Source organism: Macaca nemestrina, chromosome 2, assembly GCF_043159975.1.
Source record: "Macaca nemestrina isolate mMacNem1 chromosome 2, mMacNem.hap1, whole genome shotgun sequence".
Taxonomy (NCBI): domain Eukaryota; kingdom Metazoa; phylum Chordata; class Mammalia; order Primates; family Cercopithecidae; genus Macaca; species Macaca nemestrina.
In genome coordinates this window covers 114,508,795-114,522,857 of record NC_092126.1, presented here as the reverse complement: position 1 = coordinate 114,522,857, position 14,063 = coordinate 114,508,795, and the positions used below count along the sequence as shown (strand labels likewise).

At 36.6% G+C, this 14,063-nt stretch overlaps 1 protein-coding gene across 11 annotated transcripts in view; it reads right to left on the bottom strand.

Moving 5' to 3' along the window:
* Positions 1-14,063, bottom strand: part of LOC105480503 (dedicator of cytokinesis 3) — a 647,888-nt gene that overhangs the window by 322,758 nt on the left and 311,067 nt on the right. For all 11 annotated transcript variants that reach the window (XM_071091780.1, XM_071091778.1, XM_071091779.1 and 8 more), the window contains exon 6: positions 7,649-7,797. In XM_071091780.1, coding sequence (XP_070947881.1) covers positions 7,649-7,797 — 149 coding nt within the window. The remainder of the gene's footprint in view (positions 1-7,648; positions 7,798-14,063) is intronic.

The window sequence follows — 14,063 nt, the reverse complement described above, 5'->3', positions numbered from 1 at the left end:
CCTCTCCTAAAAGTAACTAGAGCACAGTATCTTTCGGTTTTGTAATTTCATTATCTTGAGAAATAAGAGAATAATTAATGGGTGATTTGGTAAAAACCAAAAGGAGTTCCTCCTGTTAAGACTATCTTTAATGGAGAAAGGGTAGTTTGCCAGTTATATTAGTGACTATCCTCATTTGAAAAAGGCAGAGATGTTGGACAGTGAGAACCAATATGTGTTCACTACAAACTTCACTCTCAAAAAGAGGCTCCTGGCTATTTTTTCCTATGGTTTACTCCAAGAATAGTGAACATCGAGCACAGGGAATGGTCAACATGATCTCTATCTTCACAGCAAAAGATGCATTGCATTGCAGTATTCAGGAGCATGGGTTCTGATGTCAGTTCGCCTGGTCTGTATCTTGGGTATACCACCAAACCACACTGTCTAAAATCTACTATAATAGGCTGTTGTAAGGATTAATCCATGTAAAGGACCCAGCACAGTACCTGGCATTGTAAATTGCTACTGTCATTTTAATTATTATCCCTATGTTACACTGTTAGCCAAAAAATGGCTTAGACTATAGGGATTGTGATCAAAGAAGTATGGCGTCTGAATAAAAAACTCTTTAAACAGATGAACGCAAGCAGGGGGCAAACATCTATGTATATCTACATGCATATGTAGTACAGAGTTAAGTTTTCAGAAATGGTCTTACCAATTGTTTAGGTAAACAGTCTTCACAAAAATACTTGGTCTTCTCTCACCTATCATTGATCATTCATTCATTCATTCCAATAATCCAATGAATATATATTAGAACCTACTCTGTGCTAAGCTCATGTTGGACCTAGGGACACAGCAGCTAGTAAGGACATAATCCTGACCCAATATTCTTTAAGTGGAGCTCTCTCAGGCCCTGAATCTCTATTTCTTTTAAATGCTCTATACTCTGTATTCTATGTCCTATTTTATCTTTTTCCTCTCCTCATCTGAACCACAGAATATAGAAAATAATCTGAAGTTAATTAATTATATACAATGGATACTTTAAGGCAGTGGTCCCCAATCTTCTTTTGTACCAGGGACTGGTTTAATGGAAGACAATTTTTCCACGGACGGTGGCAAGGGTGCAGGGTTAGGATGGTTTCAGGATGAAACTGTTCCACCTCAGATCATCAGGCATTAGATTCTCATAAGGAGCACACAACCTAGATCTCTCACGTCACAGTTCACTATAACAGGGTTCACACCGATTTGAGAGGAGGTGGAGCTCAGGCAGTAATACTGGCTCACTGGCAGCTCACCTCCTGATGTGCGGCCCAGTTCCTAACAGGGGTCCGCAGGCCAGGGGATGGGGATCCAGTATCAGTTCAGAAAAGATGAAGATGTTAAGATTTCTTGTGGAGCAGTGCCCTTTTCTAATGCTTATAGTAAAAACAGCATACAGATAAGAACTATACTAATGAAAACACAGCATATTTATATTTATATAACATATAAAAAGATATAATTAGTAATTACTACCCTTTCCCAAACATTTACGTGGGCTATGTACATCATCTCTAAGCACTTTGGGAAGCAGATAGTATTAGACCCATTTTCTAACAGAGGAAGCTGGGGCCCACTGAGGTTAACTAAGTGGCCTTAATATTAAAAGAGTGGAGCTAGGCTTGTCTCAAGTTGGCTTGTTCTCATTCTTAACTTACGGTATTTCCATTATAACTGCTGTCTTTTAAAAAATAACTGTGAAAGTTATAATAAGTAATAATGGCTACAAGTAGTTGTAAAATCAATTTAGTCATAACTGTTTGAAAGATGACTGTGTGTCAAACATCAAACCAGAAGGAAACTGTCCACCAGGCATGAAAACAAATCCACTTTATTACTCAAATATGTTCACATAGTGCCTACCAAGTGCAGAGTGCAGGTTATAATGATAAGCGAAAAATGCCAAAAGAGTGTCAGTGTAAGAGTGTGTGTTAGTCAGTCGACTGAACATAAACTTGACAGGACTTCGACCATACATACTTTAAACATAGTCAAGACATCCCAGACTGTGAACAGGGCAAGACACTGATCAGTGAGCACACCACCAGGTATGGGAAGAACCATAACTGTGAAATCATTGAAAATTTCTGCTAATTTCAGGTGTCCCAAAGTTGGAAAATATCAGTATATCCTTAAGGGTAAAGTACTAAGCCACAAACCCTTCTGGATCCTGGCTAAAAATCTACTTAGAGGAAACTCACTGGGGGATATTTTCTGCATATAACAAACTAAACTACTGCTTGTATATCTTACTCCAAAAGCAATTCCCTTGATGAGAGACATATACTAAGTGGGAAGAAAGAGATAGAGATGGGTTAGAATATGTAAAAATATGAGAAAGTAGAAAAGGGGAGGAGGAAGAAAAAATGACAGAGGGGGAGAAAGAGAATAAAAGAACCAGAAGTTTATATATATATATACACATATAAATACATGTATATGTATATATATTAGTGATTTGTGTTAAATTATTATTCGAAGAATAAAATATTTCTTAGGTATTTTTCTAAGGCAGAGATCAATTAGGCTATGTCAGTTCTGGGTTAATGCAATTTTAACTTAGCTAGCTACTGTAATGATGAAATTAGAGACACAAGAAACTTAGCATCTTTAGAGAAGATGTTGAAAATATTAAGTTAAAATTACATCACTAGACAAATTATTTTAAAATTTATTTGGAGTGGATCTAATTAACTGACTAATTCTCTATGTAAGACACTTGAGCAAAGATGATGACTAATTTGAACACAGCTTTATGCCCTTCTAGTATTGCAGTTCCTAAAAATATAAGAGCACAATGTAGTAAGTGCTGGTTTCTATTTGATACAATTTCATAATTTTTAGTTATGAAGTATCTACATATAGGCCAATAAGTTTAAGTCACATAAGTTTAATGTCTGAATATTCAAATTTTAGGCCAAATAAATAATTCCTAATCTCAGGAAACAAAATAAAAAATTGTTATCTAGATGTGGAGAGTTCCTCACTAAATTAAAACTCTAAATGAAAGATTACAGGACCAGGTCAGTTTCTATCCTTGGAAGTTCTAATGGAATGTTACTCAGATATACATCACAGGATATAACAGTATTCACACTTGCAGAACAGAACAAAGATCAAATAGCCTAACGACTAAAAATACGGGCCCAGGATGGAGTGCAGTGGCATGATCTCAGCTCACTGCAACCTCTGCCTCCTAGATTCACGCCATTCTCCTGCCTCAGCCTCTTGAGTAGCTGGGACTACAGGTGCCCACCATCATGCCCGGCCAATATTTTGTATTTTTAGTAGAGACGGGGTTTCACCGTGTTAGCCAAGGTGGTCTCCATCTCCTGACCTTGGCCTCCCAAAGTGCTGGGATTACAGGTGTGAGCCACCACGCCCAGCCAAGGCATAGTAGCATTTCATTGTAACAGTGCATGAAGTGAGACCACGTACTTGCCACAGTGATGTAGACATATTTAATCAATACACTACTAATAACAAATAGTAGTTTGTGAAATAGAGTCTGAAAGGGCAGAGCTATAATGTCTGTGTAAGAGCTTAAAGACATAACGAGTTTAAAATCATATATTTAATTACATCTATTAAAACATTAAAATACATTTGGCAAACAATGATTCAACATGTTAATGTGCTAAACTTCAAGGTTTTATGGCATTTATAAAAGTGTGGTGGAACAAGAAGTGTGGAACTATCAGAATAAAATGGGAACAATGGTTATAGTCATCTGTTCTCAGCTTTTGTGTAGAACAGTCTATTTTACATAACCTAATGGTATAAAATGACTTTGTTTTTACAATATGCCATCTTTTCTTTCAAAATAGGAAGAAAAATTTTTAAAAAGTAAGCTCAAGGAGAAACCAGAAAGAAGAGTCCTATCAGTTTTGGTGCGACATGTTTTTTCCTTTCAATAATGACACACCTGCAAAGTTCTTATTTAGGTTTTTAAGTGACTATATTTTCCACTGAAGGAAAGGAGGAAACAAGAAAAAAAAGGAAGACAGGGGTGGAGGGAAAGAAGTGCAAGGGGAGGAAGAAAGGGGAAAAAAAGAAAGAAGACGTAAAGTAGGGAAGGGAGAAAAGGAGAAATAGGAAAGAGGGAGAAGAAAAGTAGGGAGGGGAGTGGAACTGTGTTTTTTACCTTTGCTTATTAAAGTATGCATATACATACCCCTCCAACTCACAGACAGACAGACACACACACACACACACACATTTCATTGAGAAAAAGTTAGTCATGAAATTGGAATAGCCCTGTAATTTACTGGGAGGTATTTATAATGTTCTGAGCCTTTTTCCAGTACAATTTGAACTTGTTTCTAAGCTATCATCTATATATTTTCAGATTTGATTGCAAAATCAGATTGGTTTGTTTTTCAAGTTTCATAATAAAGAGGTATAGGTACTCATAGTTCTGAAATAATTCTATTTACTGGAATCTATAGTGGCAGTTAAACTGCAACATAATGAATTACACATTTATTAGTGTCAATTCAAGTGTGACCAATTTGCTTGCCACACAGTAATGTTGTATTTGCAATTTCTGTATTCTTATCATTGACTTAAAAATAAAAACAGTGACATAATTTTATAACATAAAAATGTTTGCATTTGAAGAGGCAGAATCAGTAGCTATGCTGCACATCAACATACTGTATTTTACTAAATTTTTATTCCCCAAAGTTAGATTTAGAGAACACTGATCTATGGTACACCTAAATTCATGTTATATACTATTATAGAAGGTGGTCTGTGGTAGATGCCAAGCAATCCTACTAACAGTCGTGAGAGGGTATAATTAAACAAAACAAACAAGGATAGAATGTTGTGGCTTCAAAAAGGTCACAAATAACCAATTTAGTGTTATATTTTCTCTTTTCTACTGACGAACAGTAAGAATTTGGGTGTGATCCACTGTTTATTAGATTCCATGTTTCCTCTTTCCTGATTTATTCTACTCTGCAGGAGCACATCCTCAAGTCCCTTCTTAAGAAGGGGTCATGAGAGGTAACTTTTGTGCATCCCTGAACATCTAAAAATGGCTTTATGGCTTTGTGTCCCCTCTCACTTAATTAGATGGTTGGGTATTTTAAAATAAAACTCTGCCATCCCATTACTGGGTATATACCCAAAGGATTATAAATTATGCTGCTACAAAGACACATGCACACGTATGTTTATTGCAGCACTATTCACAATAGCAAAGACTTGGAATCAACCCAAATGTCCATCAGTGACAGACTGGATTAAGAAAATGTGGCACATATACACCATGGAATACTATGCAGCCATCAAAAAGGATGAGTTTGTGTCCTTTGTAGGAACATGGATGCAGCTGGAAACCATCATTCTTAGCAAACTATCACAAGAACAGAAAACCAAACACCGCATGTTCTCACTCATAGGTGGGAACTGAACAATGAGATCACTTGGACTCAGGAAGGGGAACATCACACACCGGGGCCTATCATGGGGAGGGGGGCGGGGGTAGGGATTGCATTGGGAGTTATACCTGATGTAAATGACGAGTTGATGGGTGCAGCACACCAACATGGCACAAGTATACATATGTAACAAACCTGCACGTTATGCACATGTACCCTACAACTTAAAGTATAATTAAAAAAAAAAAAAAGAAAAAAGAAAAAAGAAATGATATATATAAATATTAAAAAAAAATAAAAATAAATAAATAAATAAATAAATAAAACTCTGGCTGGCAAATCATTTCCCTACAGAACTCTGAAGATATTATTTCATTATCTTCTAGCACCCAGTTAATGATAAAACTTTTGAGGACAGTATGATTCTTACACTTTGGTGAGAGGAACTATTTTTCTCTTTAAAACCCTTAAATAGTCTTCTCTTCATTCCTAGAATACTAAGGTATCTTAATGTGCCTCGCTGTGAGTTTTTTTTGTTTTGTTTTGTTTTCCCATTTATTATAAGCATCTGGTGGGGCCCTTTCAATCTTAAGATTCCTGTTTTTTTGGCTCTGACAAATTCTCTATTATTCCTTTAGAATTTCCTCTGTTCTTTTTCTGGAAGGCAAAATGTTTGATATTGGACCTCCCTGGGTAGAGCCTTTGTATTGAACTTCTTTCCTCATGTATTGCCTATATATTTGTTTTATTTTCCTAGAGATTACATAAAATTTATCTTCTCTGAGTATTTTATTTTGGAAATTACATTCTCCATTTCTTTTACATGGCATCTTATTCTACATAATAGATCTTCTAGATTCTATTTGAGGATATTAAAGTGTTTTTGTTTTGTTTTATTTTAAAGTACTTTATCACCTCAATTTGCTCTGGGGACAGTTTACTTTCTTTGGGCACAGGTGTTTTGTTAATCTTCGTCTCTCTCTTTCCTGTAGAAGCGTTTCTTCAAACATCTGGTGATACTTGACTGTCCATTCAAACTTAAAAGACAGCAGAAGAAATGCAGAGTTTTTTTGTACATGGGTAGGTGACTGGCAAGTTTCCCTTTCTGCTAAGGGGGAGCAATCTGCTCATTATACTTTAAAGTCCTTAAATGCCAGAATGTGGAGGGTTTTGCAAAGTCCCAGTTCACACCCCTGTTGCCCAGTTTTCCAAGAGGAAATACCTGGCCAGGCTTTCTGCTCATTGACTGGGGTAGACTGTTCCCTAGACACTCTTTTAAGCCAAACCCTTTACAAAGCTTCAAGGCCTATCCCACCTTCCATGATTCTGGAAGCTGTGAGGCAGACTGACTCTCTCATTAACTAAGGTTTCCTCCACATATAATGGACTTACTCTGTCATTAATCTTTCATCTACTTTCCGGCTTCCAGAAATGGGCTCATAGATCTCATTTATTGGTGGACCCCTCCCAAAAAGGATAAGGAGCTGAAGACACACGTTTAAATATACTTAAGGCAATGCATATTTTAAGTAGAGGCAACCTGGTCACTTAAAAGTTCAGTGGACCCAATTTTAAGAGAATGAGACAAAAGCACCTGACATTTATATCAATTATAAAATTATATTATTATATCAATTATGGATATAATATATCAATTTTATCAATTGAAAATTATACCCTAACTTCCCATACCAAAGTCTTCAAATTGTACTTGGATGGCAATAGCAAATCATAGTCATTTCATAAATGCAAGACTATTACTGAATGACAAGGTAGTTAAAAATATTCTGAAGTACAAATGTAGACAGTTTCCATTTGTAGGTTATGCTCATTCAGATTCATTGTATGGCTATAAAATGTAAAGGACACCAAATTCACGTTTGAAGAAAGCAATAAAATTTTTTTAAGTGTATTCTGATTAGGAGGTATAGAATCAAGAAATCTGAGGTCAAAGAAATTTAACTTTATAGGATAATCTAGTCGTATTATTTACCTCTTCTTTCCAGAAGCAAAAACAGAGGCTGAAAGAGGTTCAGCAACTAGAACCAGTGAGTACCCTTTGCTAACTAGGACAAATAACTGTTCCTACCAAAAATGATAAAAGCTTAGTGAAGAATGTAACATCGTCTTTGAATCATTAAAGAGAAGCTTTGTATAGGTGCAAACTCCCTGAAGAGTGAGTTACCACAAGTGAAACTTAGAGATACCCAAACAATTTTCATACTTACTCATTACCCCAGTCCAGGCGCACGGTGATGTGCCGCTTAACCTCCCGCACCTGATCCTGAGTCAGGTGACCAGACAGTAGCTGCCTTCGCAGGTCAATAAGTTCATTCATCACATGGCGTAGTTTGTAGAAAAGATCTACTTTGTGTTTCTGAAAGGGCATTTTTGGTGTTGGATGAAATACAAGAGATATGGAAAAGGAATGAAAAGAAAAAGAGAAATAGTTAAACTGTGAATAGTGCTCATTTCTCTGAACCACTAAGGTAACATAAAGAGGAACTTAATTTTAAAGTCTGAAAGTCATTACCTCCTTCTATCTAAAAATCTCTACATAGTGACATCTAAGAAAGTAACATAATTGATCTGGATCATGCAAAAGTAGCATTTATCTCTACCACATCCTAGATTATTCACTTCTTTAGGAAATCAAAGTTACTAAACTTAGAACAGAATGTTACACAGGAGCCCAGAGCTGTTTTCCCTCATAGAAATTGCAGTTCACATAAAAGCAAAAATTTTAACCATCCAGCAATAACTCTGGTTTCTCCAGGAGGGATATCCAAGTTGGGAGAGGAAGAATCATTTGCCCTATTTTGAAGCAACTGAAGTTTCAATATAAAGCCACAGTCCCTGGAGTGAAATTCACTCCTGATTTCTAGGCCTCATCTAATTTTCTAATTAGCTTTTCTAAACAGTGTGTCGTTCCCCGACTCCCTTTGGTGTAACAGATTTCCAGTCTTTTCCGTTTAATAAAAATTGTCACCTTTGTAAGAGTTAAATGGAAACATCTTAACAAACTTAATTATGGACATTATAGTGGTTTTTAACCTTAAAAGTAGAAAAATGTAAGTGTCATGAGAACAGATGCTTCAGAAAAAAGATGTACTTAAAAATAACGTATGAATTTAAAAACTCAAGTCCTATTTGCTGATATGTGAAATCCTGATTTTAGAATCTTTTGGTTTCCGTATAATTAAAATTCTTTGGATGTAACCGATCTATAAATAATGCTTCTGAAGGCAGATTAAGATGTTAGTAGAATATCTGTATGAGATTTACCCTAAAAAAGATGTTTGCCAAAATAAACTCAAGTCAAAGAAGCTATAAATAAAATTAGCTACAAAGCAAATCACAAAACAGTAGAATCAGCCAGTGTTTTGAGGTGGCAGTGACCTTATAATGAAAGCATTTAGAATATCACACTACTTAGAAATCATCTAATGTGACTTTTTTCTATTAAGAGACAGGATCTCACTCTGTCTCCCAGGCTGGAGTGCAGTAATACAATCATAGCTCACTGCAGTCTCCATCTCCTGGGCTTGAGCAATATCCCAATTCAGTCTCCTGAATGGCTGGGATTACAGGCCTGGCTAATGTTTTTTGTTTGTTTGGTTGGTTGTTTTTTTTTTTTTTTTTTTTTTTTTTTTTTTGAGATAGGGTATTGATAAGTTGCCCAGGCTGATCTCAAACTCTCAGGCCTAAGTAATCCTCCTGCCTCAGCCCCCTAAAATGCTGGCATTAGAGGCATGAGCCACCATGCCCGGCCCCATTAGACTCTTAAAGATCCATCTTAAAGAGAAATTATTTTAAACTAGAAGATGTTAGGAATCATACACTCTAACTTCTCCTTTCTTTAACCGATGAAGAAAAGTTAAGCATCCTGATGGTACACAATGCTGGCAAAAGGTGAGAACTCACAAATTCCTGCCAGCTCAAAAATCAGCAAAGCCTAAGCAAACTATATCATCTGGAAAACTGGAATCTTGAAGATTAAGCAATAAAGGCAATGTGATATTTGTTTCCAACACAAACATTTCTTATTGATAAAACAAAGTCACCTGTTTAAGTATAAAACAGAAAGTTTGAATTATTTTTTCCCATCAAAGCCTATATGATAGTCCATTGCATGTATACATCCACAAGCATTCATTCATTCATCCAATTAACAGATGCTTGTGCGGCACCTGCTGAGTTCTATCTAACACCTTGTTGCTATCAAAAGTCCCTGCTCTCATGGCACTTTCATTCTAGAGAACAGGCAATAGGCAAATCACTAATGATGGTAATAAATTATAAAAAAAAAATCGAGTGGCCAAGGGTAGGCTGGTTGGGGAATTGGGGAAGGTACTGCTTTAGGTGGAGTTGTCAGGGAAAGACTTTTTGGGAGCTGAATTTTGAGAATACAACTGAATGAAGTAAGGTGGCAACATTTAAGGAAACTGGGGACGTTTTTCAGGCATAAGAAACAAGTGTAAAGGCCTTGAGGTGGAAGTCAACGTGGCATGTTCAGGAAGAACAGGGTAAGTGTGTCTTGAGCGAAGTGAACAAAGGGAAGAACGATGACGCAGAGAGGCGCAGGGACCAGGTTAAACGGAGATTTTGTAAACCACCTTTAGGGCTTTGGCTTTTATTCTAAGCAAGATGGGAAGTCACTGGAGATTTGGAGAAGAAGAGTGATGTGTAAGTCTTGAAAGCATCACTCTTGAGTGCTCTATTGAAGATAAACCATAAAAAGGCAAAGAGGAAGGCAGGGATTCTAGTCAGGAGGCTATTTAGTGCAACAATTTACAGCATAACAGCTGCTTGGATGAAGGTAAGAATGCTGATGTTAAGAAGGGCTTGGAGTTTTGACATGTTTTGTAGGTAGAGGTGTCAGAATTTGCTGATAGACTAGATGTGGGTTATGAACACAGTATCATTTGTGAAAACTAATTAAAAGTAATGGGTGGGTGGGTGTGTGTGGGGGGGTGTGTGTGTGTGTGGTTTTTTTTTCTAGCCGAGTCTAATGAAGTATCACTCTTGTTTTGTGGCCTGGAAAGCATGTCTGGAAGAAGGAAACTAAGTTTAATTTTGGACATGCTAAGTCCGACATTGATTTCCAACATTCAGAGGTTAGGAAAGTGAGAAGTATTTAGCAGAGGAAACCAAAAAGGAGTAAGCAGTGAGGTGAGAGGAAAAGCAGGAGAGTATGTGTCATGAAAGCCAAATGAAAATTGGATTTTAAGGAGGACTTTGTCAAGTGCATTGGCGGGCGGTTAAATAAATATGAACTTAGAATTGGCCAGGGGATTTGGCATTGTGGTGGCTGTCACTGACCTCTACAGGAACAGTTTCAATGAAATTGTTGGAGTGAGTTTGAGTGAGATGGTGAGAGGAAGAAGTGGAGAAAGAGCACAGACAACTCTTTTGAAGAATCTGCAGTAACTAAAAGCAGAGAAATGAGGTAACAGAATGTGACTGTGTGGTTAAGGAAGGGTTTTTTAAAGATTTGACAAAATTTCAAACTAAATTTTGAAGGGAGTAATCTAGTAGAGAGAGAAAATGTGATGATGCAGCTGTTAAATCCTTGAGTAGACATGAAGAGATGGATCCTGAGGAAAAAAAGGGAGGGTTTGATTTAGGTAAGAGGCTTGATACTCTGTGTCACCTATTTCCTCACAGAGAGGAAAGATACAGAATATGGGTAGTGAAACAGGTAGCTGGTAGATCTGGTAATAAGAGAACTAAAATTTTTCTCTGACTGCTTTATTCCCAGAGAAATAAAAAGCAACATCATAAGCTGGGAGTGAATAGAGTGGGAAGGGGTATTTGAGATTTGAGAATAGAGGAAACAATATAAAACAGTCTCTTATGGAGTGGTAAATCGAATTGACCAGAAAGTTAGTTTCATTGCTAGGTAGTTTTGAGATTTGTGAAAACTAATTAAAAGTAATGTGGGGTGTGTGCGTGTGTGGTTTTTTTTTCTAGCCAAGTCTAATGAAGTATACTGATAATGAGGCATCATGTGTATTCATGTACATGTGTGCTATGGTCCAAATGTCTGTGTTTCCCCCTCAACAAATTCATACGTTGAAATCCCAACCCTCAAGGAAATGGTATTAGGAGGTGAAACTATTTGGGAGATGATTAGGTCATAAAGGCCAAGCCCTCATGAATGGGATTAGTGCCCTTATAAAATAGGCCCAAAGGCATTATCCTAAGAAAATTAATGCAGAAACAGAAAAACAAACACCGAATGTTCTCATTTACAAGTGGGAGCTAAACACTGGGCACTCATGAACATAAAGACAACAGCAACAGACACTGGGGACTATTAGAGGTGGGGAGAGGGTGAAGTACAAGGGTTGAAAAAATTACCTGTTAGGTACTATGTTCACTACCTGTGCAAGGGGATTATTCGTATCCCAAATGTCAGAATCATGCAATATACCCATGTAACAAACCTACACATGTACCCCCGGATCTACAAGAAAAGTTAAAATGATTTTATACATATATACATATATATGTAATTATTTTATACATATATACATATATATGTAATTATTTTATACATATATATGTATACACACAGACAAATTTCCTATTAATATTTAATTAAATATTTGTATTTGTTACCTTAAAAAATAAAATAGGCCCAAGGGGAAGGTTTTTTCATCCCCTCTCCCACGTGAAGCCATAGCAAGAAGGTGCAAACCATGAGGAAGTGGACCCCCACCAGACACTGAATCTGCCAATTCCTTGATCCTGGACTTCTAGGCCTCCAGAAATGTGATAAATAAACTTCTGTTGCTTATAGACTGCTCAACTTAGAAAATTTTGTTATAGCAGCCCAACAAACTAACATGGCATATATGTATTATCTATGTGAATATTAATGCATATACATGTACATATACACACATAATACATAAATGCACAATACACATATACAATATCTATGCCACATATACACACATACAGTATCTATGCAAGAATATACAAATGCAGTTTTTTAAGACATTGTACATGTTTTTTTTTAATCAAGAGCTTCATAGATTGCATTTTCCAAAGACAACTACAATATCTCCCATGCCAAGTGGTCTTTTGCAATAATGTCACTTTGATACTCTTCCAGCATGACATGGAGTCTATTTCTCCACAGTTTTGAATCTGGGCAGGCCCTGAGAATGCTCTGACCAACAGACATGGCAGCAGCGAGCTAGGCCAGTTCTCAGCCTTTAACTAATCTGGCTGCTTCTGATTCCTGCGTTTTGGAATGCATGTTCTTGGCAGCTGGGGCCATAAGTAAGGAGTTTCAATGGTGTGAGTGAGCAGTCTTGAATACTTAGCCCCGCTGAGCCTTCAGAGGACTACAGCCCCTACCAATATTCAACTGCAACAGAATGAGAAATCCTAAATGAAAAGTGCACAACTGAGTTCACTATATCCAGAAAAGAATGAAAAATATAGTTATTTTAAGCCACTAAGCTTTGGATGGTTTGTTATGTAGGTAATTGAAACAATTACACATTTTTTTACAATAGAAAATCAGTTGTTTCCAAATACATGAAGATGAAATTACTTGCCCTACACCAATTGTGTAAAGATGCACAAAGAATGAAATGGATTAAGTAAAGCAGCACTGTTATTATAACCAATGTGGTGTTAATTTCTTTTTCCAGGTCAACCTAATGACCTCTCTGACCAGAGACCCTAGTAGCAGAGGCTCCACCAACATTGCTCCGACACCACACAGTGTTCTTGGGTTTGTTAGCATAAGACAGTATATATCACTCAAGGTGAGCAATCTGGGTGACTAGCATGAGAGCATACATTCACCTAGAATCATCTGATGCCACAAAACAGCTAAATACCTCACTCAGGATAAACAATCCTTTTCTACTTAGAGACCTGTTCCTCAGTGGATTAAAATAACAGTATAATTAGGTTGGCACTACATGTTTTGTTTTCTGGCACAATCATCCCTATTTCCTGTCACCAATAAAATAAAAGGAAAATTCCATGAGGAGGAGGTTGGGCAGAAGAAACCTGTATAGCTCATCTTAGCAACACATCCAGCCTCTCCAAGAACTCTACAGGCTAGTATTTGTCAAGATCAGTCACAGATTATTTGGAAAGTACACTGAACAGTCACCAGAAACCATAAATTTAGAATGATTAAACTACTTTACAAACACACGCCAAGTACAATTTGCCTCATTGTTGTGAAACAATCCCTGGAGCTCTGCAGAAAACAAGAATACGTTTTAGTGCTTATGTTTTAAAGATAATTTTTCCTAAATTATTTTTAACCCAGTATGGAAAGAAAGGTTATGCCACAGTGATGCCTCTAAGTCAGTAAATGAGCAAAGTTGTAGGGCATTCACAAGAAAGTATATTACCTTTATTTTAAAACTACATACGCTTAAAGACCAATTAATATAAACTAACACAGCATCATAAAAATCTAATTAAAGAAAAATGACATCAGAAATACTGCTCTCCTCAAAGAGAATAGTGTCCTGCCATGAGTACTAAAAACTTTATATCAAAATCAATTTAATGGAAGCTAAACATTGCATTTAAATTTCAAGTTGCTGTGGGAAGATTACCAGATCTCCCCTATTTTACATTTTCTTTTTGAATATTCCTTTA